Source organism: Rousettus aegyptiacus, unplaced genomic scaffold, assembly GCF_014176215.1.
Source record: "Rousettus aegyptiacus isolate mRouAeg1 unplaced genomic scaffold, mRouAeg1.p scaffold_m13_p_13, whole genome shotgun sequence".
Taxonomy (NCBI): domain Eukaryota; kingdom Metazoa; phylum Chordata; class Mammalia; order Chiroptera; family Pteropodidae; genus Rousettus; species Rousettus aegyptiacus.
The window spans coordinates 79,251,894-79,277,601 of NW_023416288.1; the positions used below are offsets into that span (position 1 = coordinate 79,251,894).

At 40.7% G+C, this 25,708-nt stretch overlaps 1 protein-coding gene across 11 annotated transcripts in view; it reads right to left on the reverse strand.

The window, feature by feature from the left end:
* Positions 1 to 25,708, reverse strand: part of GLI3 (GLI family zinc finger 3) — a 264,929-nt gene that overhangs the window by 104,427 nt on the left and 134,794 nt on the right. For 9 of the 11 annotated variants that reach the window (XM_036231040.1, XM_036231035.1, XM_036231037.1 and 6 more), the window contains one exon: positions 4,350 to 4,455. In XM_036231040.1, coding sequence (XP_036086933.1) covers positions 4,350 to 4,455 — 106 coding nt within the window. The other 2 variants (XM_036231043.1, XM_036231045.1) reach the window with 2 other exon arrangements.

Consider the following 25,708-nt stretch of genomic DNA (forward strand, 5'->3'; position numbering starts at 1 on the left):
CTCGCTGATATATTTTTTAAAACAATGTACTTTTCCCCCCAGGGGCTTATTAATAAAGCATGGAATCTGTGGTCAAAGCAAATAATTTGAGAGAGCAAGAGAGACACTCTGATAATCTACTGAGAATAAATCCCAGTAAATTCAGGGGAGAATAACTTTCAGAAAAATGGGAAAGTTCTTCACTTTCAGTGTTTCTTAATTTTCAAACTGCTTGAATTAAATAGAAAACAAAATGCAGAAATCAAACATTTTCCTATCACAATCTTTCTGTGACAACTCAGGGAGAAATGATACTCCATGTCCCACTTTAAGTTTCAAATCTAAATTTATCATTTTTATTTAAGAAAAAATACTAATAAATTCTAATGTTATTGCCAGTACTGTATTTAAAACAATGTAAGGTTCTACATTGTTATCTACACTGCCTAACCATATATTGTGAATAACATTGTGAGAGTAAGTAGGGTAAGTTAAAGGCATTCTGTTTGACACAAGGTTCTTTAACACAAACTGCAGTATTTCCGTACATATTTATGAGGCTTGGTGGCTATTATCAGGCTGTAATTGCAGTTGTTCTAACACCTAATAAGCCATGGTTGGAAAAACAAAGGCAGGTTAATTTGTGATTTCCTCGACTCATTCAGAGCCAAATTAAGTGTCAAACAGCTAATACAGTACATATTTCATTTTATGAGATTTTAATTTAATTCTGCACCATATCGTTGATGCCTTAATATAGGGTGGTTTATCTAAAAATAGAAGCAATTTATAAACCTTTTTCAATAGAATCTTTAATGATAGGGTATGATAGCATAATTATGACAGTGCCTGCCATCCTTCTAAACAGAAATCTGTGAGCATTTCCATCAACATAAATCCTGTTTGAGGCATATACATTTTTTTTAAGTTCGTACCAGAAAGACAACTATATGTACAAAATAATGAGAATACTCCCAAATTTTGCCTTCTTATAATTAAAAATATGTTCTAAAAACTCAGCAAGCTCACTTGATCTCATTTTTCTGTAATACAATTACATAGCAAGCATTTTGGAATTTGAGTTCTAGATAAAATTATTTTATTTTTCTAGGTTACTGCTTTACTACTCTTTAGCAAAGTTGTGCTTTTAAGATTTCAGTAATCAAATTGTATTTGCCTAGATTATCTCCACTCCTAAAATGACCATAGCCATCTACTCATAGCACCCAAGAAGGTACAAAAGCAACCTAAGAATTCATGATTAAGCCAGACCAGAATAGAAAGCTCAGTATTTGTCATGCCCCCAACTACCCCTAATGCTAACTCTCGGCATTTGTTTAGAGTTTCTATAACTGCTCTAAATGGTCCTATCCTGTTTAAAGAGATACTGAGTTGCTTTTTAGAGATAACAGAGCCAAACCATGAGTCATGTAGCTAAAACACCACAGAGAGAACTCTGACCTCTGGCTGTACACAGAACCAAAGTCTCTCCCCACTCCCACCCTGTCTCATCTGCCAAAAAGGAATCAAAGGACAAGGACATAACCTGAACTTGAAAACCAGAACTCTTTCGGAAGCCAAAGGAAGGTCTGTTGTCCAGGAAGATCTGATGTTGATGCTCCTTTACCATAAATGTCCATGTTCCAAGTGGTTCTCCAATTAAAACCTGCCTCACCAGCACTGCTGCATACCTGTTCCCCCTAATCCCTTAAAAACCCTCAATCTAGTCCAGTGAGCAAGATGGATTTGAGGCACCATTAGGTTTCCCATCTTCTCAGCTGTCACCTTCTCGATCAATAAACCTTTCTTTACTCTGAACTCTAACCTTTTGAATTTTAGTCTTTCGAAGCGACAGGCACCCAAACTTTCAGTAATACTTCCTGCTTTTAAGAGTATTAATGTTAACATGATTTCATTGAACTCTTCCTGCAATTTGAAGAGTCAGATAAGGCAAATCACTTTATTTCCATGGAATGAAAACAGTATATTCAAGAGTAAGTGACTAGAGTTGCCAGCACAGGTGAGTGCAAAGCAAGAATGAGATTCTAGTTCTGTGACTGCTTATCCGCTGTCTCAAACTGAACAACTTGGGAGTGTCCTGAGCACCTCTTTCAGAGTGCCTGGCCGATTGCTGGGCACTGGCTGCAAAAGTAGCAGGGAGAGTCACTGACCAGTAAATAATAAATCACCAGGAAGAGGATATGCACAACAATAAAGGCACACAAGGTACTGTAAGAAACAGTCTCTGTGACAGCCAGGGAAAGTGAGATCTTGAGGTTACAGAGTTTAAGTGGGAGTTTACCATGCAGGGTTGGAAGTTCATTGTGGTCAATGAAGAGAGAATGTCATATTATAAAGGCATAAAGGCACGGAGGTGTGGCTGCGATAGCTTCCCAAAGCCTACTTCATCAACTCAATGCCCCCACCCATGACTCTGCTAGGACTAGTAATCAATCCCAGGAGGCTACAGACCTCTGCACTAACCATGCCCCCAGGGATGACATTCCCTCTCAGAACTTTCCAGGGCTTCTCTTTTGTGGCTCCGTATTATCTATCAGCCTTACATTAAGAATCTTGGATAATTATACATTTAGGCAGCTAGAGGACAATTTAGTCAACTGCTGGTAAAGTATCTTAAAGCTCAGCTGAAAAAGCAGAAGTACTAAAATCTGTAAAAATCTCAGCTCATGTCTGAAATGCAACCCCCTTCTCCCAGGATTCTCCACAGCCGACCTAAATTATCTTGTGGTGTTTTTTTCAAAATTGAGCTAATACATAGGCATAGCAATCAGGGCACAGGACATATTGTGTAGACTATACGAGGGCTTACTGTTGTTATATTATTCTGCCAAAGAACCAAGACTTGAGATTTTTATTGATAATTCATATTTGAATTTAATTTCAAAGCAAACTATTATGAACCCAGAGGAACCAGTTCATTCTATCACATAAACTAGATTTTTTATATTTCTCTAAAACATGATTTTAAACGAGTGAAGAACTCTGAAATTCCACAGAGAAATCTGATTTAAATTACTACATCACTGCAGATACTATGGAGTCTGGAAGAAGCAGACATGCAAAACCTCTGTATAATGGGCTGAATTACATGACAGGTTTCAGCCTGAATTTGGAATTTCCTTCTTCTGAATAGGGTGCTTTAAATTTGCCTCTTGGTTTTATTTGAGTGCATTATTAGCAGTATTTACAACCCTGGAAATACTTGTGTTCCAGTGAAAAGTCAAAAAATAAGTCACAAGTTTCTGTAGTCTTTCTCTATAAAATACCCACTTTTCCTTTAATGCTTATAGAAGTCTGCAACACAGATTTATTACTTACCTCCAGGCAAATCTACTCTGAAATTACAATTTAGTAATGGGAGATGGATCCAAAAAAATGTTGGTAAAATATTATATGTATACTTAGGCATGTAGTTAGGGTTGTTAATATCAATTAATTCTGTTCAAAGAGGAGGACTTGTTTTAAAACAACTTCATTTTTCCTTGGCATGTGTGTAATTACACAGCTGAAACTAATAGCCATGGAGATGCAATCTACCACCTAAATAACCAGCATTATTCTTCAAAGTATTATTTGTGCTTTTCTAACTTTACTGTCTCAGAATGAAGAGTGATTACTACATACAACTAAATGTGTAATATATATATCAAAGCCATGTGTAAAGGGCAGCCCCTCCCAGAGAGTGGCTCCAGTTATTATATGACAGTTTTCTGGACAGTACCACAAAAAATTTTTTTAATTTGCAAGTCTACTATTTTCTTTCAAATCGAGTAAGATAATATTTATTTCCACAAAATTTTCTTCTTCCTTTCCTAATGTATAATATCATTACCACCACTGTCCTTTCCTTTTATCTCTGTGTAAACCATGTGCTCAATCACATTTGCCATTTTGTTTGGGTGACATTCCCATCAATCAAGTGACTGTTGGTGTACACACCATAGGAGCTATGAAAATATATCATAGAAATTTCGTTACAATTCATTGTGATACCTGAGAGCCTTTCACATACAGAAATTTTAGCAAGAAAAACTTCAAACCCATTCTTAACCAAATACTTTCCATTAGGCCTCGACTTTTTAATTCAGTATTTATAGCCCACAGAACACACATCAGCAAAATATTTAGGAAATAATTGCCATCTACCTAGTATGACAGGTATTCTTTAGAGAGCACTGGGGGTTTCCTTCAGTGAGTCTAGGAGATAGACTTGATGTATTTCAAAAGTGAACCTTATACTTCTAGCACATCTTCAATGCCCAACAGCTGTGCTGGTAACAAAAAGCTCCAAGAAAGTAAAAGCCAGTACTTTGTTCTGCTTTATTCTGAAGTAAAGTTTTAATACTTACACATGCAATGGAGGAATCGGAGATGGATCATAATGGTAACGCCCCTCGTGATGTCTTGCATCGATTGGCACAGGAGGATGGAATGCAGGAAAAAGGTGAGGAGGGTCTGAAAAAGAAAGAAAGGCTAAACTGTATAAAAGGAAAGCTTGAAATAGAATTCCAGTTCATAACACAACACCTCTATACTGTCTTTATGACTTAATGCTGAACCTACTTCAAGAATTTGTGGAAGGACTCTTGAGGCTTCATGAGGTACTGTAGAAGTACAATCGAGTCAATAATACCTGTCCCTGAGAAAGCAGAGCCTATGGATATAACCAAAACCCACCACAGAAAAGCCAGAAATGACATGCATCTATCCTGGAAAAATGGCCAGCCAGAGTAGGGCTGAGCCACAAAACCACGGTGAACAGAATCTGAGATATTTATCCTTTTTTCATTTATACTGTTAAGGGAAATTTAGAACAAGATATAAAAAATACTAGTTCTATTTCTCTCACACTCATTATGCTTTTTAAGGGAAGGAGTGCTTTTGAAAGTCCCTGTTAGTATCCATGGTATGCGCGCCACACACACACACCCCACAAACACATACCCCACCTCATACATATACACACCACACAAACACTTCACACATACCATACACCCCCACAACATATACCATGCACAAACCCACACATCACATATCAGATGTATCACATACAACAAATATCATACGTACACAATTTTTTGTTTGTTTTTAACACATTCTCTCCCTTTTTCTTGGCCAGGTTGATGCCTCCACAGTCCCGACAAAAGAACAGCAAATCTATAGGTTAGCGGGAGAAATGCTACATAGCCTGGCTGCAAGAGAGGAGCTTACCTCCATCAGACTGACGGAGGTTTGGAGCAAACTAGGAGATTCTTGCCCTGCAGCCCTAACATTCGCCTTGGCTCCAGACTAGCCTCCCCTTCTGTTATGCTCAGGCTAGTGTTCACCGTTTCCTGGGTTCCAGTGTACACACTTAAAATAACTTCTCTACCCACTCCCTCACTTATTGGTAGTAGTTTATGCTGATTGTCTCTGACGAATCTGGAAAAAAAACTTAAAAAAAAAATAAGTGATTCACTGCAAAAACTGGACAGTTTCACTACATTTTATCTTCAGAAGCACGGGTGATATTTAGTAACTAGCACTAAAGTTTTTCTCAAGTTTCAAAAAGCAAAATAAAGAAGTTCAAAACCTCATAGCCTCCACAGATATGAGCCTGTTATCACAACAAACATGCTGAACTTGTTCTTCAGTAGTACCTTCCACACACGGCTGAGCCTACATGTAGCCATCGTGCTATCATCCGTGAAATGATAACACTCCCAGGAATTGATGTGTACACCAAAGTGCCTCCAATGGGCTTTGAGCCATTTCTATAAGGCTGAAGATTTGCCTAGACCTGAGGGTAGCAGAAAATAAAGGCAATTTCCAAATGAGGCACTGAGAACGGGTTCCGAGAGATGGTTGGAAGAAGTGACACAGAACCCTTCCAAGGGAGTGGGGGTGGGAAGGATCTGGTACTCCCTACCCGAGAAATTTCCTAAGTCACAGTGAAGGACTAGTTTGTATGTGTGTGGTGAATTCAAGTGGTTTTCACTTTACTCCCTAAACATTTCTCTTTTTTCTAAGTCTTCTTCAACAAGCATCTTTTAAAATATAAACATAACAAACTTCTTTTATTTGGGGGGTTTTATTGAAATATGATAGACAATTGTATGCGTGTATTTACATTGTACAATTCAATTAGTTTTTTTTTTCAATTATAGTTGGCATATAATAATATACCAATTTCAGTCAGACAGCATAGTGATCAGAGATCCACATAACTCGCAAAGCAGTCACCTCACAAAATCCAGTACTCCTCTTCCCCCTCACATATTTATTACATTATTAAGCATCTTCCCCATGCTACACTCTACATCTCCATGTCTATTCTGCAGCTATCCATTTGCACCTCTTAATCCCTTTGCCTCTTTTTGCCATCCCCCCCACGCCCTCCCATCTAGTAGCCCTCTAAATATTTCTCTGTATGAGTTTATTTCCACTTTTGTTGTTGTTGTTGTTGTTGTTTTGTTCTTAATATTCCATCTGCACGTGAAATCATGTGATATTTGTCTGTCTCTGTCTGACCCATTTCATTCAGCTCAATATCCTCTAGGTTCATCAAGGCAGTATTTCTGTCCATCCCCTTCCTTTTAGTCTGTGTGTGTCTTTTATTCTGAAGTGAGTCTCTTGTAGGCAGCACATGTAGGGGTCTTGTTTTCTTATCCATTCAGCCACTCTATCTTTTGCTCGGAGCGCTTCATTCTTTTCCATTTGAGGTACTTGTTGATAGGAATGTAGTTGTTACCATTCTTCATTCCTGTTTTTGATACATGTTTTTTTCTTCTTAAAGAAGTCACTCCAACATTGCCTGTAATACTGACTGACGGTACTGGCAAAATTCTTTAGCTTGTATTTGTCTGGGAAGCTCTTTATCTGTTCTTCAACTCTAAATGATAGCTTTGCTGGATAGAGGATTCTTGGTTGTAAATCCTGGGTCTTTATCATGTGGAATATTTTGTGCCACGCCCTTCTGTCCTGGATCGTTTCTTTTGAGAAATCAGCTGCCAGCCTTATGGGTGCTCCCTTGTAGGTAACTATCTGCTTTTATCTTGCTGCTTTTAAGATTCTCTCTTCGTATTTAATCTTTGGCATTTTAATCACGATGCGTCTTGGTGTGGGCCTCTTTGGGTTCCTGGTTTTGGGGACTCTGAGCTTCCTGGTGTTTATGTCTATTTCCTTTACCAGGTTAGGGAAGTTTTCCATCATTATTTCTTCAAACAGCTCTTCAACCTCTTGTTTCCCTCTTCAGGTAATCCTATGACACGGATATGTTCACCTTTAATAGTGTCCCATAGGCTCCTTAAATCATTATGATAGTCTTGGCTTCTTTTTCCTTGCCATTCTTATTGAGTGTCTCTGGCTCTATATAGTTTATTTTATCCTCTTCTTTATCCACTCTGTTTATTCCATCTAATATACTTCTCATCTCAGATAATGTGTTTTTCATTTCTGACTGATTCCCTTTTATAACTCCCATTTCCATCTTGTTTTTTCTTTTTAAAGTTCTGAGTTCATCTATTCTTCCCCTAAGTTCATTGAGCATCCTTATAACCAGTGTTTTGAATTCTGCACCTGTTAGATTGCTTGACTCCATTATTCCTAGATCTCTGTTCTGTTCTCTCATATGGTTTCTGCTTCTTTGTCTTTCCATTTTGGCTGCTTTTCCATGTCTGTTTCTATGTACTAAGTGAAGCTCCTAAGTCTCTTGGTCTTAGTAGTATGGATTTGTGTGGTAAGTGTCCAGTGGCACAGTCCTGAGAGAGGTTCAGTTGCTGGCCAAGTTTAGCACCAGCCTGTGCCCTTCCAGGGCTACCTGTTAAGATTCAGCAAATAATTTACAGATGCTGTGCTTATAGCTGCCTTAAAAAGCCACACCAGAAACCTAGGCCAGCTTCCTCCAGTGTGAGTCTAGGTACTGCTCTGTAAGGAGCACCTGACTCACTAAGAATATACCTGGATGTGGCTTGAGTAGGGCCACGAGTTGGGAGAGGGGAAATTTCAGGGAATCCTCTGGGCAAAGTGACCTCTGTTATCTATGTTTGATGACACCTCTGCTATGGTGGTGCTGTACCTGTGGACTGGGTAGTGGGGAGGGCTCAACAGAAGAACAATGGATACCGCCAGCACTTCTATACAGAGTGAGTCTTGCCTTGGCCCTCACTCTGACAACTCAGTGTCCCCATTTAAGTACCTGGTGCTCTGTGCACGCAGCTGAACCAGCACTCGTGCTCAGAGCAACCAGGTCCATCATTGCGAAAGTCTGCTCGTGGACACGGCCCCTTTAAGAGGCTTCTACCACTATCACAGCCTCTGTCTCAGCCGTTCAGGCGGGACAGCCTCATGTCCTCGCCCCGACCTACCTTCTGCTGTTGCAGGGTGATTTCTTAGATTTCTCCCTAGCTGTATGGCTAGATCCCAGGTGATTTTTCCTTGCCGTTTTGCTCCTTGTTTCCATCATAACCTTGATTTGGTCACCAGAGGGATGAACAGAGGCTCTATCATTCATCTATGCCATTTTTCCCCCCAACGAACTAATTTAAATTTTACTTTACTTTTCTTATTTTGAACTTCGTCCTTCGAGAATCTAATAGTATGGTTATGAGGAAAAAACAAAATATGAATGAAAAACTATTAATAGAACCAAGGAAGTACTCAAAGCTCTGATTTCACAAGAATTAGAACCTAAAAAACTTCCATGACTGGAAGGAGACTATTGTACTGAAAATGTCAATTACTCATGGTATTTTGTGCTTGTTTTAAAATAAAGGGGAGAGAGGGGGGCTTCAGAGGGAAGAAAAGAACCACCTTGGTATTGTCATAACATTGTATGACAATAATGCTATTATTTAACAGGTGAGGGCATTACTGACTACCTGATCATTTATTCCACTTTATACATTGTATAAAGTCCATACAACATTTCTGTTTTTGTAACAGAAATCTGGATGGCTGGTGCGCTGAGTTTGAAAGTTTATCCAGCACTGTTGTGAAATTCAGCACTCCACAAAACTCGGTGATCCTGCAGAGTCAAAATGTCCTAATTTATTTAACAATTTGATAAAAATTATTCATCCTTATTAAAATAATATAAAATTAAGTTGAGTAATCTTTTTCACTAGTTTTAAAGTTTGACACATACTCAGTGAATGATTCCTGATTTTAAATTGAAACAGGCCCAAATGAATCAGTTTCAAGTCGGGGGTCAGGTGAAGCCATCAGACATGACTCTTCTTTCCTTTCTTTTCCTTTTAGCAGTCACTACTGATGCAAACATGCTTGCCTCTAGCAAACTTCAAACCTAACACATATCCTCTGCTCTTGGAAATCAGAAAAATAAACCTACTAGAACTGTGTATAAATTAAGCATTCATAAAATCTGACCCACCTAAAGGCTTCTCTTACATACTATTTTATATGGCTGTTTTGAGGCAAGTTGTGACAACTATGTCAGACTTGGATGATATTTTTGCTTCTTTACTTTTCGGCTCTTGGCTGTGTTCTCCATGATTAAATTCTCTCCACCAGATAAATAGGTGTTAATTGTATCTGATTTTCTCTATGTGGGTACACCTATGAATTCTGATGAAGTACGAATTCACAATTTTCAAACACACAGGGCTCAAAATGTGTGGATTCATTCCACATTCAATACATGCCTCATAGATTCAGGAACTAACAGTCATTATCTTTATATGAATATTTACAATAAAGTTGCAGTGATTATGCATACATGGGATAAAGACCAACCAGTTAATCCTATAAAATCAAATCAGTATACTCAAGTATTATAAAACTCTCTTCCTGAAGGAAAACCTACAACACTATCATGTACATTAAAAAAGGTATTGTCATCTTCTAATTTTTAAGATATCAATAGGGTTTTAATTCACCATCTCTCTCTCCCTCCGCCCTCCCTCCCTCCCACCCTCAATTTCTCTCTCATAACGAATGAGAAAGCACTACAAAAGTATTTGAAAGGAAAATATGAAAATATGAAAATTAGTATATTTGTTTCTCGCTGTTGAGTGTGTTTTGTGATTTTAAAAGTAAATTCTGACTGAAAGTCTGTGATGCAGCTTGTAACACTGTTTGCACAGGGTTTATTTATGTCCCACGGAATTTATGAATTCTGCGTTCTGGAATTAGTTTAAATAAAGAACAAAAAATTATGGATATGATCCGATTTGACCAAAGACATCTGGTTTTAGTTTAAATATTTTACTGTTACTATTTGTTTCCTTCTTGATTTAGTTTAAAATAACTTCTCCTGCACTAATTAAGTCTATGCAAACAATTATAACTTGTGTCAGTTATTAGTGGAAATCATGCCTCTTAAACAATTTTCTGAGAATATGCAATGGAACACCTCTTATAATTAAAGACATGCTTGACCATAGCTTAACAATGTAAACAAAGAGTACAAAGCAGAAAGGGCATGTCCTTTAATATATGTGGCATCACATGACATTCTCACATATTTCTCAAAAAAAAAAAAAAAAGAAAAGAAAAAAAAAAAGAAAAAACCCTAATCTTCAAATGTTGAATGCTTCCCTTGCATCTTGGTTTGTCAAAGCCATATGGAAGATCAGCCACATATTCCATCACAAGCCCAAGAAGCTGTCCAAGAAAGTCCATATGACAAGACCAGGACCGTGTTGCCAGCAGCCACCATAATTATCCACCTCATGGTTTATTATTTACACATGAGCAGCACAGCTGTGGAACATCATAACTCAAGTGTATGTGTAATAAGTCACCGTACCGCAGCCATCTCCTGTTCTGGCCCTTGACAAAACACCACATGATGACTTTTCCAAACTCAGGCAAAAACTGCTGAAGCAGAAGGAAGTGCCACTAAACCTGGCTACCTCCTATTTATCATACAATTTCCTGACTGATGGTTTCACAAACCAGCTGCTAAGTGCTGTGTACTCTACTGTCAGCAAACTAACGGGCTAAATGGAAGACAGGGAGAATAATGTGCAGAACTAGTGAAATCAATTTTACTGAGGGAATTAAAATTCTACCAGGTGGGGGCAAGTCTATAGAGCAGTGGTAACCAGTCAACTGTACATGCTTATGGTTGCAAAGATGATTTATTATAGGGGTTTGACTATTGGACCAAATTCCTCTATACTAAACTGAAATTTGAAGAGTGCTTATTATTTGAGGCTTGAGTAGAATAGTCTAAATGCCACAAATACATAATTGGCTTGATACATGTTTAAATTGAAATGCATAGTAAAAACATTTGTGCTGGGTACAGTTATCAGTATTTGATTTCATGCTAGCTGTCATCGTGCTGTCCATTAAGGGTCTCATTAGGAATGAGAGTCATTGATTTTTAGGTCTTTTCAAAACAGCCTGGGTTGATCATAAAATCTATAGCCAGAGAAAGACACCTGAGAGATTTCTCTTCAGTTGCATCATTCTCTCAAGAAATAGTTTTAGTTCCTCAGGCTACAAGATCTCTTGGAGCCATTCTGGAAAGCCATCTTTTAAGGTTTGAACTTTACATACAAAAAATTGTAGATTAAAAAAGAGAGATCAAAGTCAGCTAAGTTAGTTCCTTGAAGGAATAATTCAACAAAGGATACCTGAGTGGCCTAAAAGTGCTAAAGAAAGAGCATAGAAGAACCGATAAGAGTAAATTGCCTAGCACAGTTCTCTGGGCTTATTCAAATACTGAAACTGTCTATACACTGACTTTGGAATTTAATCTAGAACAGAGCTAGATATTATTTTTTCTGTCATGAGGGTCAGCTCTGCCTGTAAGAAAGTCCAGTCCTCCTGAATTCATTCACTTCCCTGTCATCACTAGAAATACTGTGAAAACCCCATGCGGGCAACATCAACTATTTTAAAACCAAAATAATTATCCAGCATCTATCAAATGAGAGGTCTCAAGTGGGAGAGAAGGGGTTAGAGAGAGACTGTCACTACTCCAATGAGAGGGTGGAGAGGTAGCCTGGGCCTCTTCCGGCCTGGGCTATCTCCAGTCATCACCTTGGCACATGCAAGACTTTTTCCAGGGTTCATTTGGACTAAAGAAGATATTACAATGTGGACTGACTCCAATACCCAGACTGTCTCCTTTGCTAAGACATCCTGCCCACAGAAAGGAATATGCCTTTAGATAACGTGGCACTACATAGAAGCTGATCCAGCCTCACTGAGGACACACTAGGGGTACCTGACCAGAAGTGTGTACAGCACAAGGCAGTCAGTCTGTGGCCCTCCTGGTCTTCTATGAGCAGAATCTGAGGACTGGCAACTCACAGGGACCAGAAAACAGTTTGACAAACCCTGTGCTAGTATACCACAATAAAATAATTTTCTAAAATTTTTACATTTCAGAAAAACCACACACAATTTTTTTTATGAATGTGTAGTTTCTGAGTGATAACACTATACATGTAAAATATTTATATGCCAATTTATGTGACTTAAAAATATCTTTAGCAAAGTAGCCATACTAGTAATTATTCAGAAAAGGTATACGATTTTAGCAAAATGTGTCCTTAATAAATTCGAAGATAAAAACAATAATAGTTGAAATTGACTATGAATTTAGCAAATTATGGCAATAATCACTTAACATTCTCAAGTTTTAGTTTCCTTATAGCTCAAGAAAAACATATACAAAGTTACACAGAAAGCTAATTAACAACAAAAACTATGCTATTTCTAAAACCCAATAGTTTTTTACTACTAGAGATTGCCCAATGTTCCTGACTCCCACTGTATAAATATTCTCATGGGCATGCCCTACTACTCAGATAGTCATCTTGCTATTACGTAGCATGTAGGCATATTCAATTCATTTAATTAATATTTCAGACCTAAATGCTACCCAGCATTATAGTCTGGTCATACCATACTTCATCCATGCCATGCTCCTTAACAAACATAATTATGTATTTCCACAAGAAAATGACAAATAGCCCTTTGCAAGTGAATTGACAAAACAAATTTCTATCTTTACCACCTCAAATGTGTCCTGGATAGTGAACAAAAAATTGATGGCTCTGCTTTCTGGTCCCTTCTAACTTCTTTTACCAGAAGTCTCTGCATGATTCTCAGCTAAAACTCACATCCATTGCATTCCCAGTGGCAGAAGTAGACCACATCTACCTACTGGCCGACCATGAAATCCTTCCATCCACAGTCTCTGGAATGTATCTTGCTTATGATCCCAAATATATGCATCCATGACATTTTTGTTGTCTCTAGCTTTCCTGCCAGGATAAGAAAGAAAAAAGTCAACAGAGGGAAAGGCAGCAAAGAGAAAAAAGAGAAGGTTTACAGCCATTATACCTAAACTGCAGAACACTCCAAGGGAAATCACATGAAAACATAAGAGGAATCACTACATTTAAAAGTGACAAGTCTATTTCCTTTAAAATATGCTAATGGTGTATTTTCAGTGACAATAAGTAAGCTTGAAATTTGGTACTAGTAACATATTCTTGTATTGATGACCATATTTTTGTACAGCACAATTCAAAAACCAAATTCATAATTCTAAAAATATATACATTAGGATTCCTAAAGCTGATGAAATCAAAGCAGAAGATGAAATGTTTCCAGAAAAAAAGCATTTGGTATCTCAGATTTAAGTACAGAAGCCTTGGAGACACAATGGACTCAGAAGTTGCCTGGTTTAGTTAGTACACAAAACATTTCATTAAGCAACAAAGGTGAGGTCTAGAAGTTGTATCCTATCCGAAATACATTCTTTTTCAATGTTGCAAAATTATTAGATTCAGGTAGTTAAAGTGTAAAACCAAAGGAATACAAAGCTTGACATTTTATAAAACTCATGTACATTACCTCATGGGATCCTCTTGATAACCCTTATCATCATTTCCAAAGAATTATTATTATTCCCCTAAGTCTTGTTTTTCTTTACTTCCTGTACACAATCCAGAGAACTATCAAGGGAAAGTTTCATTATCTGTTCAGAAAAACTAAATGATTTACCCAAAGTTGCATAAACAAGGCCTTGTGTTGCAAGTTGGTTCCACTACCAGGGCACCCAGGAGATGGCACTCCCAGTGCAAACTTTATCAGGGTAGTATTCCAGGTACCACCATGGGGAGAAACTCTCAGCCCAGTCAGTCTCCATCCAGGCAGCCCGAGACTGACTGGGCTGAGAGAGCATCAGGTGAATTCACCTCAGTGTTCCTCAGCAGAGAATATTGCCAGTAATCAGAAAGCTACTCATCCAAGTCCACCCAAGAAAATACTTTGAAGGCACTGGAAAACTAGCAGTGACCTTAAGAGTGCACTGGTTGGCACATCTTTGTAGCCAATAAGAAACGAATGAGGCCCATATTCATTCGACTTTAAACCAGCAGAGGAGATGCTGAAGAGTAGGTTATTAACTCTCTCCCGCTTCCATCTCTACCATGCAACCCATTTCTAGTTCCTGTCAACAACTAAAGGTTTTCCAAGGTTTGCCCCATTAATAGTAATTAATAATAATTTCTTTTTAAAATCATGAGTATAAGTATAGTAGTTCCCCTTATCCTCTGGGGATCCATTCCAAGACTCCCAGTGGATGCCTGAAACCCAATTCCAAACCCTGTACACACAGTATACTGTTTTTTCCTATATATACAAACCAATGATAATGTTTAATTTATTTAGTTACTAACAGTAAGAGATTAACAACAACTAATAAGAAGACAATTATAACATAAATGCTATGTTAATGTGGTATCTCAAAACATCTTACTTTATTATTATGTACAGCATGGATACACAGAACAAACGAATGGTTCACTTCCTCACATCCTGCAGGTCAATGGAGCCTGACAACCTGAGATTTCATCACACTATTTAGAAGAGCATGTAACTTAAAACTTACTATTGTTTATTTCAGGAATTTTCCATTTAATATTTTGTAACCATGGGTAACTAAACCATGGAAAGTGAAACCTCGGAGAAGGAAGGACTACTGTACAATGCATTGAATATATATCAGGCACTGTACTAACCTTTTTAAAACTTATTTATATTTTGTTACCATCCTGGGGGCAAGTACTAAAAGTATGACCATTCTTCAGGACAAGTGAGCCGGTTAAGGGTCTTGTCCAAGGAAATATAGGAAGACGGTGCCAGAGCCGGTGTCTTTTTCACTTCGAAATCACCATGACACTGTCAGAGTACAGGCTTTTATGTAAACTATATTCTCCAGACTTACAACCCTAACACCTACATGGAACCATGTCCCTCCCACCTCCCAAAACCTGCAGTGGCCCAGCACGGCCTTCCTAATCCATCCCATTTTACCATGGCACCTAACCACCTAGCTTCACCCAGGATTCTTCTGTCTGAACAGTGCTGCCTTAGGCAGCCATTCATTGTTACAACTTATCTTGTCTCCTCAGTAAAAACAAGTCCCTCTTAGCTAAGTGTGACTCTGTCTTCAAGGGCCTTGCAAATGTCACCACATTGGTCTAGGTTCCCTGAGGCCCTGGGGGGATACTTGCTCCTTCCTCTCTTCTCCATCATTCAGGTTACATGAGACCACCAGGGACAACGTGTGGAATTCCATATGCACCCACACCGTGTCCTCACTATTTCTTCTCTCACAAGACTCTAAGTTCTCTGAGGGCCCTGTGTTCCTACTCAGGCACTTTCTCTCACACAAGTCCATATATACTAAATACAGATGGTCCTCAACTTGACTTACTATTGTTTAACTTATGATCATACGATGGTGCAAAAGCAATACACATTCAGTAGAAACTGCCTAAGCTAAGCTACATTGGTTGGTAGGTTAAATGTATTAAATGTATTTTCGACTAACAATATTTTCAACTTATGATGGGTTTATCACGGCATACCCCCATCATAAAATGAGTAACATCTATACTGAGCTGTAAGCAAATAAACACACATGAAAGACAAGTGCTTACCATGTCCCACTACTATGCCAGGCAATATGGTGAAAACCCCTGTCCTGGCATGCAGTCAGATCAGAATTGTCTTCTTTCCCTTCCATACTACCTGGGGCATGAGGGCAGAAAATTCTTGCTTATCCCTGTACACCCAGTTGGAACTCAATCAATGTTTCATATAGAAAAGGTAAAGGAGGGAGGAATGGCAAGAAAAAGAACAGACCACTCAATGGCAGCAGTGGACCAGGCTAGCCTCCCTCCTAGGCACTAAAGGACTTCCACCTACCTAATGGGCCTCCAACAGCAGTTAGAACCAAAGAACCCCAAAGGCAGGCCCCACCTTCTCTCCAAAATTCTCAGGCTTCCAGGTGCTCCCATATTCAGAGCAAGAACAGGAGCAACTCCCAGCACATGCTTGCATACTCTGAGCCAAATCGTCCCTCTGAAGTTCATATTCTAGTCCTGCAAGGCTGCCTGCTTCCTGCTGGGTGGTGAGTAACTTCATGTAAGTATGCAAAGTCACTACCTAATCCCACCCTGACACTCCCAAAACATGGCAGACAATGGAGGGCGCTCAGTGCCTTTTCCAAGACACTGAATGTTCTTTCTCACCAAGGCAATGTTGATGCTCCAGTGAATCCAGGATACTCAAGCAGGCTGCTAAGACCCATATGGAAAAAGCTCTTTGACACAAAAGGTTGGAGGTCAAAAGTTTAAAAGCTCATGACAGAAATGACAGAAGCCCCTTTGCTTCCACGCCTCCTTTTTTGGTCAATAACATAAAAGGCCCTGGCCTGTTCTTAATGCTATTATTGTTACGCCTTTGGAATCCACTGAAATTCCAGTATGCTTCTGGCATATTGGGAGCATTGAAAGTCTCCCCATTCCTGTCCCTTAAACTCTTAAATTCTCACTGTCTATGAAGCATCACGGAGCAGGAGCACACAAAGCTTTTAAGCAGAGTTTATTTTAAGTATGTCTTTCACCATAATTGTCAAATAATAAAGCACATTAAGCGATTCCCTTGCAAGGATGAGCAAGAAAATTAGAGAGAAAGGAGAGAATCTGCATTTCTCGTATCATAAGAATTCAAGTACCTAAACATTCCCCATTCTTTTTATTTCTTTTTTCTCTGCAATCCTACATTAGCCACTAGACACACACTTTACACACATCCTCAAAGACATAGGCTATGTGACTATCTATTAAATGGCACCATTTGAGGAAAACAAAATTTCAATTTAAGAACAGTGCTCTAATGACCAGCCGCATATGTGCACCTATGGCGTCCCCACAATTAATGATCGAGATGACCAAAGTGAGGAAACTCTTATTGCCAGAGCTGTCTTCTGGCCCATTAATAAAGCTGAGTTTATCAAATTATTATACTGATAGCATGGACTCAGAAAGGATGAAATTCAAAGGGAAAAAATGAAAACTTAAGTTTGTCATAACATCCAAATGAATTCTCTACTCTCTCCATCCATACTGAAATATAGGCCCATCTGGCCATGCTCACTGTCATCTGACTTACCTGACCACCTTCATCCCTCGCCGTCCATGCACAGTCCCCAAGCTGTAAGAGTGACAGAAGGGAATTCCTTCTCAAGCTTGTTGTCCACTCCTGCTGCTGTCCCATGTGTGTTCCTCTTGGTGTAGTTAAAAATCCCCACAGCTACCCATATGTTGGTCTAGAACTACGCTAAGTTCCACTCCTCAAAGTTCACACTTGTGACTTCGTCTCTTATTGGCTATGCTTCCCTTTGCCACTATCTCGTCTGACTTCCTATCCTGATTCTTAGCCTAATTCCTTTTGCAATGCTGAGTAAATTTCAGATTATCTCTTATCTGTTGTCCCTTAGAGCAGTGGTCCCCAACCTTTTTGGCAGCAGGGACCAATGTTCCTATGTGAATCTAATACATGATAATCTGAGGTGGAGTTAAGGCGATGATGTTAGCTCTGGGGAGCAGCTGCAAATACAGACAGTGCTTTGTTCACTGGCCCACTGCTTACCTCCTAACAGGCCACAGACCAGTTGCAGATCAGAAATTGGTGACCCCTGCCTTAGAGCACCTGCTCTCACCATAATGCCCTTGGATGTCTGAACTATACTGCAGGCAAGAGCACTTCACTCTGGGTCCCCAAGCTTCTGGCACAACAACCCACTCTACCTGCAGAGGACAGACCACTAGTTCCCTCTTCTTGTCTGTGTTTCTTACAGCCCAGATAAGCTAAATTGCTCAGAAATATCCAAGAAGAATTCAAATTGCCAGCATTCTCCTTCAGGACTGGGAGAAATGATAGATTCCAGAGTGTCAACAAACTTAGTCTATTCAACTGGGTACTGTTGGGAACACTTGTTCCTGGAGAGGCCAACAGTCCCTAGACTGCTTTTACTGTGCAGGGGCTTTGGGTGTGCTCCCCTGAAGTATAAGCTCTCCTGCCTGCTCCCATACTGCCACCTAGACTGCCTATACCCTGTCTGCTTCCATCCTACCTACAACTTCTGCAGTGATCCTTGACAAATAAGCTGCCTGCGAGGGTGACCTAAATGGCTGGGTTTTCCCAAGACCTTCCACCAGTACTCAGTAGCTCTTCAGCTTGTCTAAAAAGGCCCAGGCTCTACCTGATCTCAATGTGATCACCATCTGGGTCCTCTCCTCCCTCTCCCCAAAGTGACCAACTGCATGGGACTCAGTCTCTACAAAGTATACTTGGTAGGTGTCTAAACTCAAGGATTTCTCTTCGCTCCCACAGGCCCCTGAGGACAGAGAACATGGTCTACTTCTGGAGTCCATAGCTATACCTAGTCTGTCTCGGTCCATCCACAGACCTAGTGACTGCATACCAGGTATCCTCAATATCTGGATGCATATCTTCCCTGGTGACACTGGACACATTCTTACAGAAATGACCCTATCCTACACTTTGTCAATGAGCTTCCACTTGTCAGAGAATGAATTCCAGACACATTTCTGGGGAGCAAGGCTGCTTCTCACACTTTGTGAGAAGCTGTTTGTGTTAATGAAAACGCAAAGAGTGATAACATGAGACCCTGGTGTATTTAAAGCAAAGTATGGGTTTAATAACTGATAGCATGCCAAAGATAAAATTGATGGTAATCTACTAGTAATCTTCAAGACAAAATGTAGTATTTGCACAAAATTTATAACTCTTTCAGCATGAAACCTTAGAAAATTCACCCTTCCCACTCAGTTACACCTTCTCTGCTGTCAGAAGGCCAAATACTTAGCACACTGAATGATGCATGTTGCAGCCCTTATAAGGCAATACCCATTGGGTGTTCCCTTCTCACAGCAATCATCTGCTCTCCATCATCCATGCAGCTGAAAATGCTTTTCATTTTAAACCATATTTTGTAGATTTATAGAAAAACAATGCCAATAACGACTACAATATAAATTTCTAACTGGACAGGTCATGGCCAGTACTCACATCTCAGGATTATATAGCTTCCTTAGCAAATGTCAGTCTTTAACTTGGGTGATCTCTATCCAATGGTCTTATGCATCTAGGATAATCAATCCTTGAAATGTAAAAGAATAATTTTCTTTTCCTACTCCTCGAAGGCACAACCACCAGCACCAAAACACAAGACTACATCACCCCTCATTGTTATCTTGTTCCATACATACCATCTCTAGGTACTGTAAACATTAATTATTAACAACCCTTTACCCACCAAAGTAAGAGTGTGATTCTCCATTTTGCCTTTTATCCAATTCTAGAAATTTCCCCACTGCGCTTTCTCTCACCTCCTTAATCTACCCCCAATGGATTTCATGTGCCTTCCTTATGTCTTCTCCTTTGATTCAAATGTATAAAATAAGCTGTAAAACTGCCATTCTCTGAAGCATCTGAGATCTTGCTCCCCAGTATATGTTGTCAGTTTGGCTCAAATAAATTCATAAAAATTCTCTACAGGTTTGAATGTTCCTTACATCGACAATAGTCAACATCTTTACCTGAGTATCTTCAGCTTCCTGTGTAATCTGACAGCTCAGTCCATGTTTTTCCCTCGCATTCAATAAGGCCCCTGTAGGGTTCTCCATACCCTTGTTTCTAAGTAAATCCTGTGGCAAAATTCTGTTCTCTGAATTCCAAATTAGCCATACACTGTTGTCAGTTCAACCTTCAGGGGAGGGAAAAAATTACAGCCATAGATATATGCAAATAATAAATAGCTATCGCTTATTGAGCGTTCAATATGTGGCAAGGATTACCCTAAACATTTCATATTTTATTTACACCAAATAAAGCTAAGTGAAAGCTCAATGAAGTAGGTATTACTATCCCTATTTCACAAATGAGAAAACAAGGATTAAAGAAAACAAAAAGTTAGACATTCATGTAGGAAGTGACAAAGCTTGACCTCAAGTCCATATCAGCCTGCCTATAGAACCCTAGAAGACCAGCTTCTTGGCCATGCTACTAGGCCCCCAATTCAGAAAACCCTGTTTGTTTTAATACTCTGCTGTGGCCATCTTGAAATTCTTAATGATTTTTAAGCAATAGCTCTGAATTTTCTTTTTGCACTAGGTCCCACAAATTACATGGCCTATCTTTCGTTCACAGGTATTCCCACTATTTCACCCTTCCCAATAACCAAAGTTACAAGTAGCTAAGAATCACTGTACTATCATCCATCTACCCAGTTATCACCACCTAGTTATTCACACTGCAACTTCACCCTGAGGTCCTGAGGCAGGCACAGGGCTGGCCTTTCCTCCACCTCAGCTGTACATCCACTGGTCCAGTAACCCCAGCCCCTCCAACACTTCTCCCAGATAGCAGGTCTGCAGTGAGGTTGGCCAGGGAGGTCAGAAGCTGGACTCCACTCTGATAGCCCCTTGCTTGCCTTGGCATTTGCTAACAAAATTGCCCTGCCATGCGCCAGCCATTCTGAGGGCTAACTGGCTTGTTTTAATCAAGGCTGAATGAAGCAGAAGTCCCTCCACACATAAATAAATCACAATTACTAACTGCAAGACTTGAGCAGCTCTCCTCCCCTGTGGCCATACAGAGGAATTCCCAGGCCCACCCCACTAGCACAAAAGCCCCTGACTGGCCCGGCAATATCCGCTCACTGGGCTCAGCTTATTATTTAAACAGTTCCTTAACGACTCTTCCCGGAGGTGAGGAGGCCAAACTGTTTTCCTTCCCTTCACAAAGCAGATCTGCCTGGCTTGTTTGAAAGTCTCCAAGGTTTACTTTAGTGCTGGGTTAAATACCTTCCTCCTCGGAGTCAAACAAACAGTTCACTTCATTAGAAAGGCAAACAATTTCGCAAGAGAATACCAGCACTTGAGGGGAACCAAGCAGGGCTTGGAAACCCTCAGCCTGGGAAACAGGGACTGGCGCTCAAACCCCGGCAGCAGCTCTAGGAAATCACTTCAAAAGCCTTCTCAGGAATACTTCACACATTCACTGGTAATTAACTGATAACCCCAAAGAGATTATCTGCTAGGAGGCTGAGGGCCCCAGAGGATTATCTACAAGGCCACTCTGGAGAAGGCAGAGCTGGGAGGGCACACGATTTTTCTAGAAATGCAAGACAATAAAATCATCTGGGAAAACACCAAAGTGAGCAGCTACCCCAGAGTAAAATAACAAAGTAACATTTCATTGAAATAACATTCATTTTAGCAACAGCTGCAACTACATGGGCTGGGGCAGCAAGCAGATGCATGGATGGGTAGTTTAGAAAAGGGACCAGGACAGGAGTACAAAGCCTGTGGTGTGTTCTCAGGATTCGAACTCAGGAGCGGAAGTCAATGCTTTCCCAGCAAAGACCTGGGGTGCACTGAAAATGCTGGAGGATGTATCATGAGTAAGTTAGAGTGGGTGCTTCTTTACCACTTGGGAGAGACCCTGGGCAGGCACATGTCAGTGGACCACTAAAGCCTGACACCATCTGTAGAAGAGTGGGCAAATCCTGCCTGCTCCAGCCAAAAGCTGCCAGATCTTGGCCCCAGAACCCCTTTGAAGATGGAGACAGGGCCCTTATACCTGTCACCAGTTTCTTCCATGCTAATGTATCTCAGGACCATATGTCACACTTAACCCAGAGCAAAGGAAACCAGTTTGGGCTCATATTTTAAAAACGGATGGGATCCACTAAGAACACGTATGTACCTACCAGCACTGCCCCACACATATATTTCCAGTCATAAAAAACAAAACAAAACAAAACAAAAAGGTCTGGGCAATACAGGCATCCCTACTATACTTGAATTTGGGGTTTCACCCATTTGTGGTTGTGCTGGACAGGGTCGGAGTAAGCATTTCTAGTACTCATGGCTTTTAAGAAGTTTGTAAACCTCAACACCAACTATAATAGATTATACAAGTCTCTATTAAAACTGCAAATCACCCAGGAAATTTAATACTGTCATGAAGAGTAATTAAGTGCTAATGTAAGAAATCTACAAAAGAAAAAACACACACAATAATGTAAATCTTAGGAGTAAGAGAATGCTCATGTACTGGAGCTGTAAGACAAATCTCTGTTCCCAAAGAATGTCTGTTTTCCTATCCAAAACCGGTGGCCCTCAGGAGGTTAAAAAAAAAAAAAAAAACCATTAAAGGGCCACATTCCCAAATTCAGGACTGAGCCAGACATAGTGCCCTTCTTCAATGCAGAAAACCACCACCAAAATTTACTTCAGTTCTACATTATCCTGTTAAGGAAAACTGAAAGGAATGAAGGAGAAGTAGGAGACAAAGAAGACCCCTGTCCAAGAGGCATCTCAGGTTTGTTTACAAGAAATTCTAGGATGGAGTCACAGTAGTTCTTATAACGTTACTACTACACTTGTACTGCTCTTCAAATAACCACTTTGTTGATAAACAATTTGTTTTTACCTCTTTAGCTCAAAATCTTTCAAAGTTAGCTTGGATAATTAGAACCAGGAATTATTCCCTGGACTTTGTCAGTCACACGCCTTAGGACTCAGTAACTGGTTGACAAATGCATGAATAAATATAAACCTCTTCACAGTACCAACTTGACTGGCACTGCTGGGTCCCAGGCACCATGAAGGCTCTGTGAAGATGGCGAGCCTAACAGGCAGTCCTGCCCAAGAGGAGCACTAAAACCCACGTGTCACAAAGTCACTAAAAGCATGCCGGCTCAAAAGAGTCCTAGACTCAAAAGATGGCACTCAGGTGAGGAAGAAAGAAGGTCAGAGAAGCCTCCTAAGGAAAAGCTTTGTCCAGAAAGATAAACAAGAGCGTGGGGAGGACCTGCAGAGAGCTGGCAAGAAGCGGCAAGGCGTATTTGGTGAAGCATCAGGATCCAGAATGGCTTCAGAGCACTGGTCCTCAAATTTCACCAGCGCCTCTAATCACCTGGAAGGCTTGTTAAATGCAAATTGCTGGACCTGGCCCTCAGAGTCTCCAATTCTATAGGCTGGGAGTGGGGTGAGAATCTGCATTTCTGACAAGCTCCAGGTAATGCTGTCTATGGCACACACTTTGATAACACTGCTCTTAGAGTCTAATGGAAGAAAAGCTGAGAAGATTGTACACAAGACACTGGGAATGATCGAGCGCACATTTTGGAAATATTTGTGGAAACAGAAGAATGGGTTAAGAGGAATGAAATTAGGTGGAGCTACTAGGGCTGAAAATTCAAGGAAGGGTTGTAGAAATGGAAATGAATGGGTCGAAGAATCTTTGGGTAGAGAAGGATGAAAGAATTTGGGTGAGAAGAGAGAGAAGGTTGTACTGACTGTTAGGGTCTCTGTTGACAGGGGTACTGTGTTTGCCCCACTTTAGTTGTAAGACAGAGGCTCCTGGTAGATGCCTGGAGAGAGGTGGATCCAGGAATGGCATTCTAGAGCCAAGTCTGGCCTGGACATGGGAGATGAAGTCACAAGGGCAGTCGATGGAATCATAGTGGGCGAAATCGGCCAGGGGGAGGGTACAGAATGACAAGAGGGCACTTTGGAGGGAGGCCAACACTTAAGGGATGAGCTGAGGAGAAGACATGGCAAAGCCCTGTGAAGAGAAAATATTGGAGACCCACAGAACCAGCAAGGAGTAGTAGGGAGGAGATGGCCTCAGGCAAACAGCACAGAGGCTGTAGGTGCCTCCCTAGGCAGCCTCAGGGAACATGCACTGCAGCTGGGTGGTGCAGTGAAGAAAGCTGGAGGGGGAAGACCTTTTCATGCTCCCCGACCCCGAAAGTTTGGCTGCAGAAAGAGAAGGGAGGGCAAAAGATAGGCAGTAGCTAGAGAAGATCCAAGGTCAGGGAAGAATTCTGTGTGGGTTTATGGACGGAGACATCTGAGCATGGCTTAAGTGGAGGAGATGGCCCCAGTCACAGCAGGGATTGAAAGAAGAGAGAGACAGAGAGAGACAGGGAGAGGCAGAGAGAGACAGAGACAGAGAGAGACAGAGACAGAGAGAGACAGAGAGAGACAGAGAGAGAGAGAGAGAGAAGCACTAATAGGTCAGGCTTCCCAGAACAGGAAGCAGGGAAGCCCATTCCTTTCCCCTGAAATCAGAGGAATGGGAGAGGAAAGAAAGTGGCTGACTTAAAATTCGTTAGGAACCTGATCTGTTCCCACCTCTAACAGGCCCACTGGAGAAATTTCTGACCAGGTAGTGCTGCTGAATCAGAGGTGGCTCTTTTAAAATTGAGACCATAGTTTTTTTTAAAAAAAGTGGAGGTATAAGCCATTGCTTTTAGGGGTTTCAGCTTGAAGGATATATTCCAAATGGTCACATACTTGTACTTCCTTCCCACTAGCAAACAGAATTGCTTAAATCAGCTAGGAGCTTATGCTCCACCATCCCTCCAGACCATTGACCCATGACCTCCTTTCACCTCTGAGATACTTACTGTGAAGCCACTTACTTCTCCTCCTAGACAGAAAGAAGGGAGAGATGCCAGGAGTCAGGTCAGATCCATGGAGAACAGACAGATTAAGACAGATAAATCTACAATGGAGATCCATCATCAAATCAGATTCCACCAGGAGGAAGAACCTAGTACCACGTGCTCCCAAAAGATGGGTGCCTAAAAGTTAATGTGAGCCCAGAGTCCTCGGGCTCAAGGGAGAGGGGCAGAGGCAGTAGGGACCCTGGGGATTGGCTGCAGCGGCAAGGCCAAGCAGCTTTAACAGGTGGTAGCAGCTGCAGCTGCTCTGAAGCCAGTAGAAGGGACGTTTAATAAAAGCTGTGGTCAATTTCACTCCCCTCTCCCCCTCACAGCCCTGAATTCGGTCTCTTTATTCATGGCCCTGGAAATGCAATGGGAAATCAGAGGGGCTGGGAAAATGAGCTGGAAAAGAGACAAGTAGAGACAGAAAGAGTTAACAGGCAACAGCTTTTAGAGGATAAAGCAACAGTGAATTCACTGACACTCCCTGCTGCTTTTATTGCTTTCCCTCAACAGCTGGAGAAAATGTTTGATCAAAATATTTGTATTATTGTGTTTAAGTGAAATGACATATGACAGCTCATTATCCCAAACTCGGAATTCCCACAGCATCTGTCACAGTCACCCTATTAGACAGTTGCTCCCACTGGAAGATACGAGACATAAAGCAGCAGGCAATAGACCCCAGAAGTTATGAGCCTCACAGGCCCTTGCCCAGGCTCCGATTAAACAGAAGGAGCATTGCTCCCTTCCTGCAGTGAGTGGAGATCCGTGCTCCCTTCCTGCAGAGAATGGAGGCCTACCATCCCAGTGCGATGGAGAGGGTGGTGGTGTCAGATGCACCACCTATAGAGGCCAAGAAAGCTCTGTCCCAGACTTCAGCCTTCACCAACTTCCATATTGTCC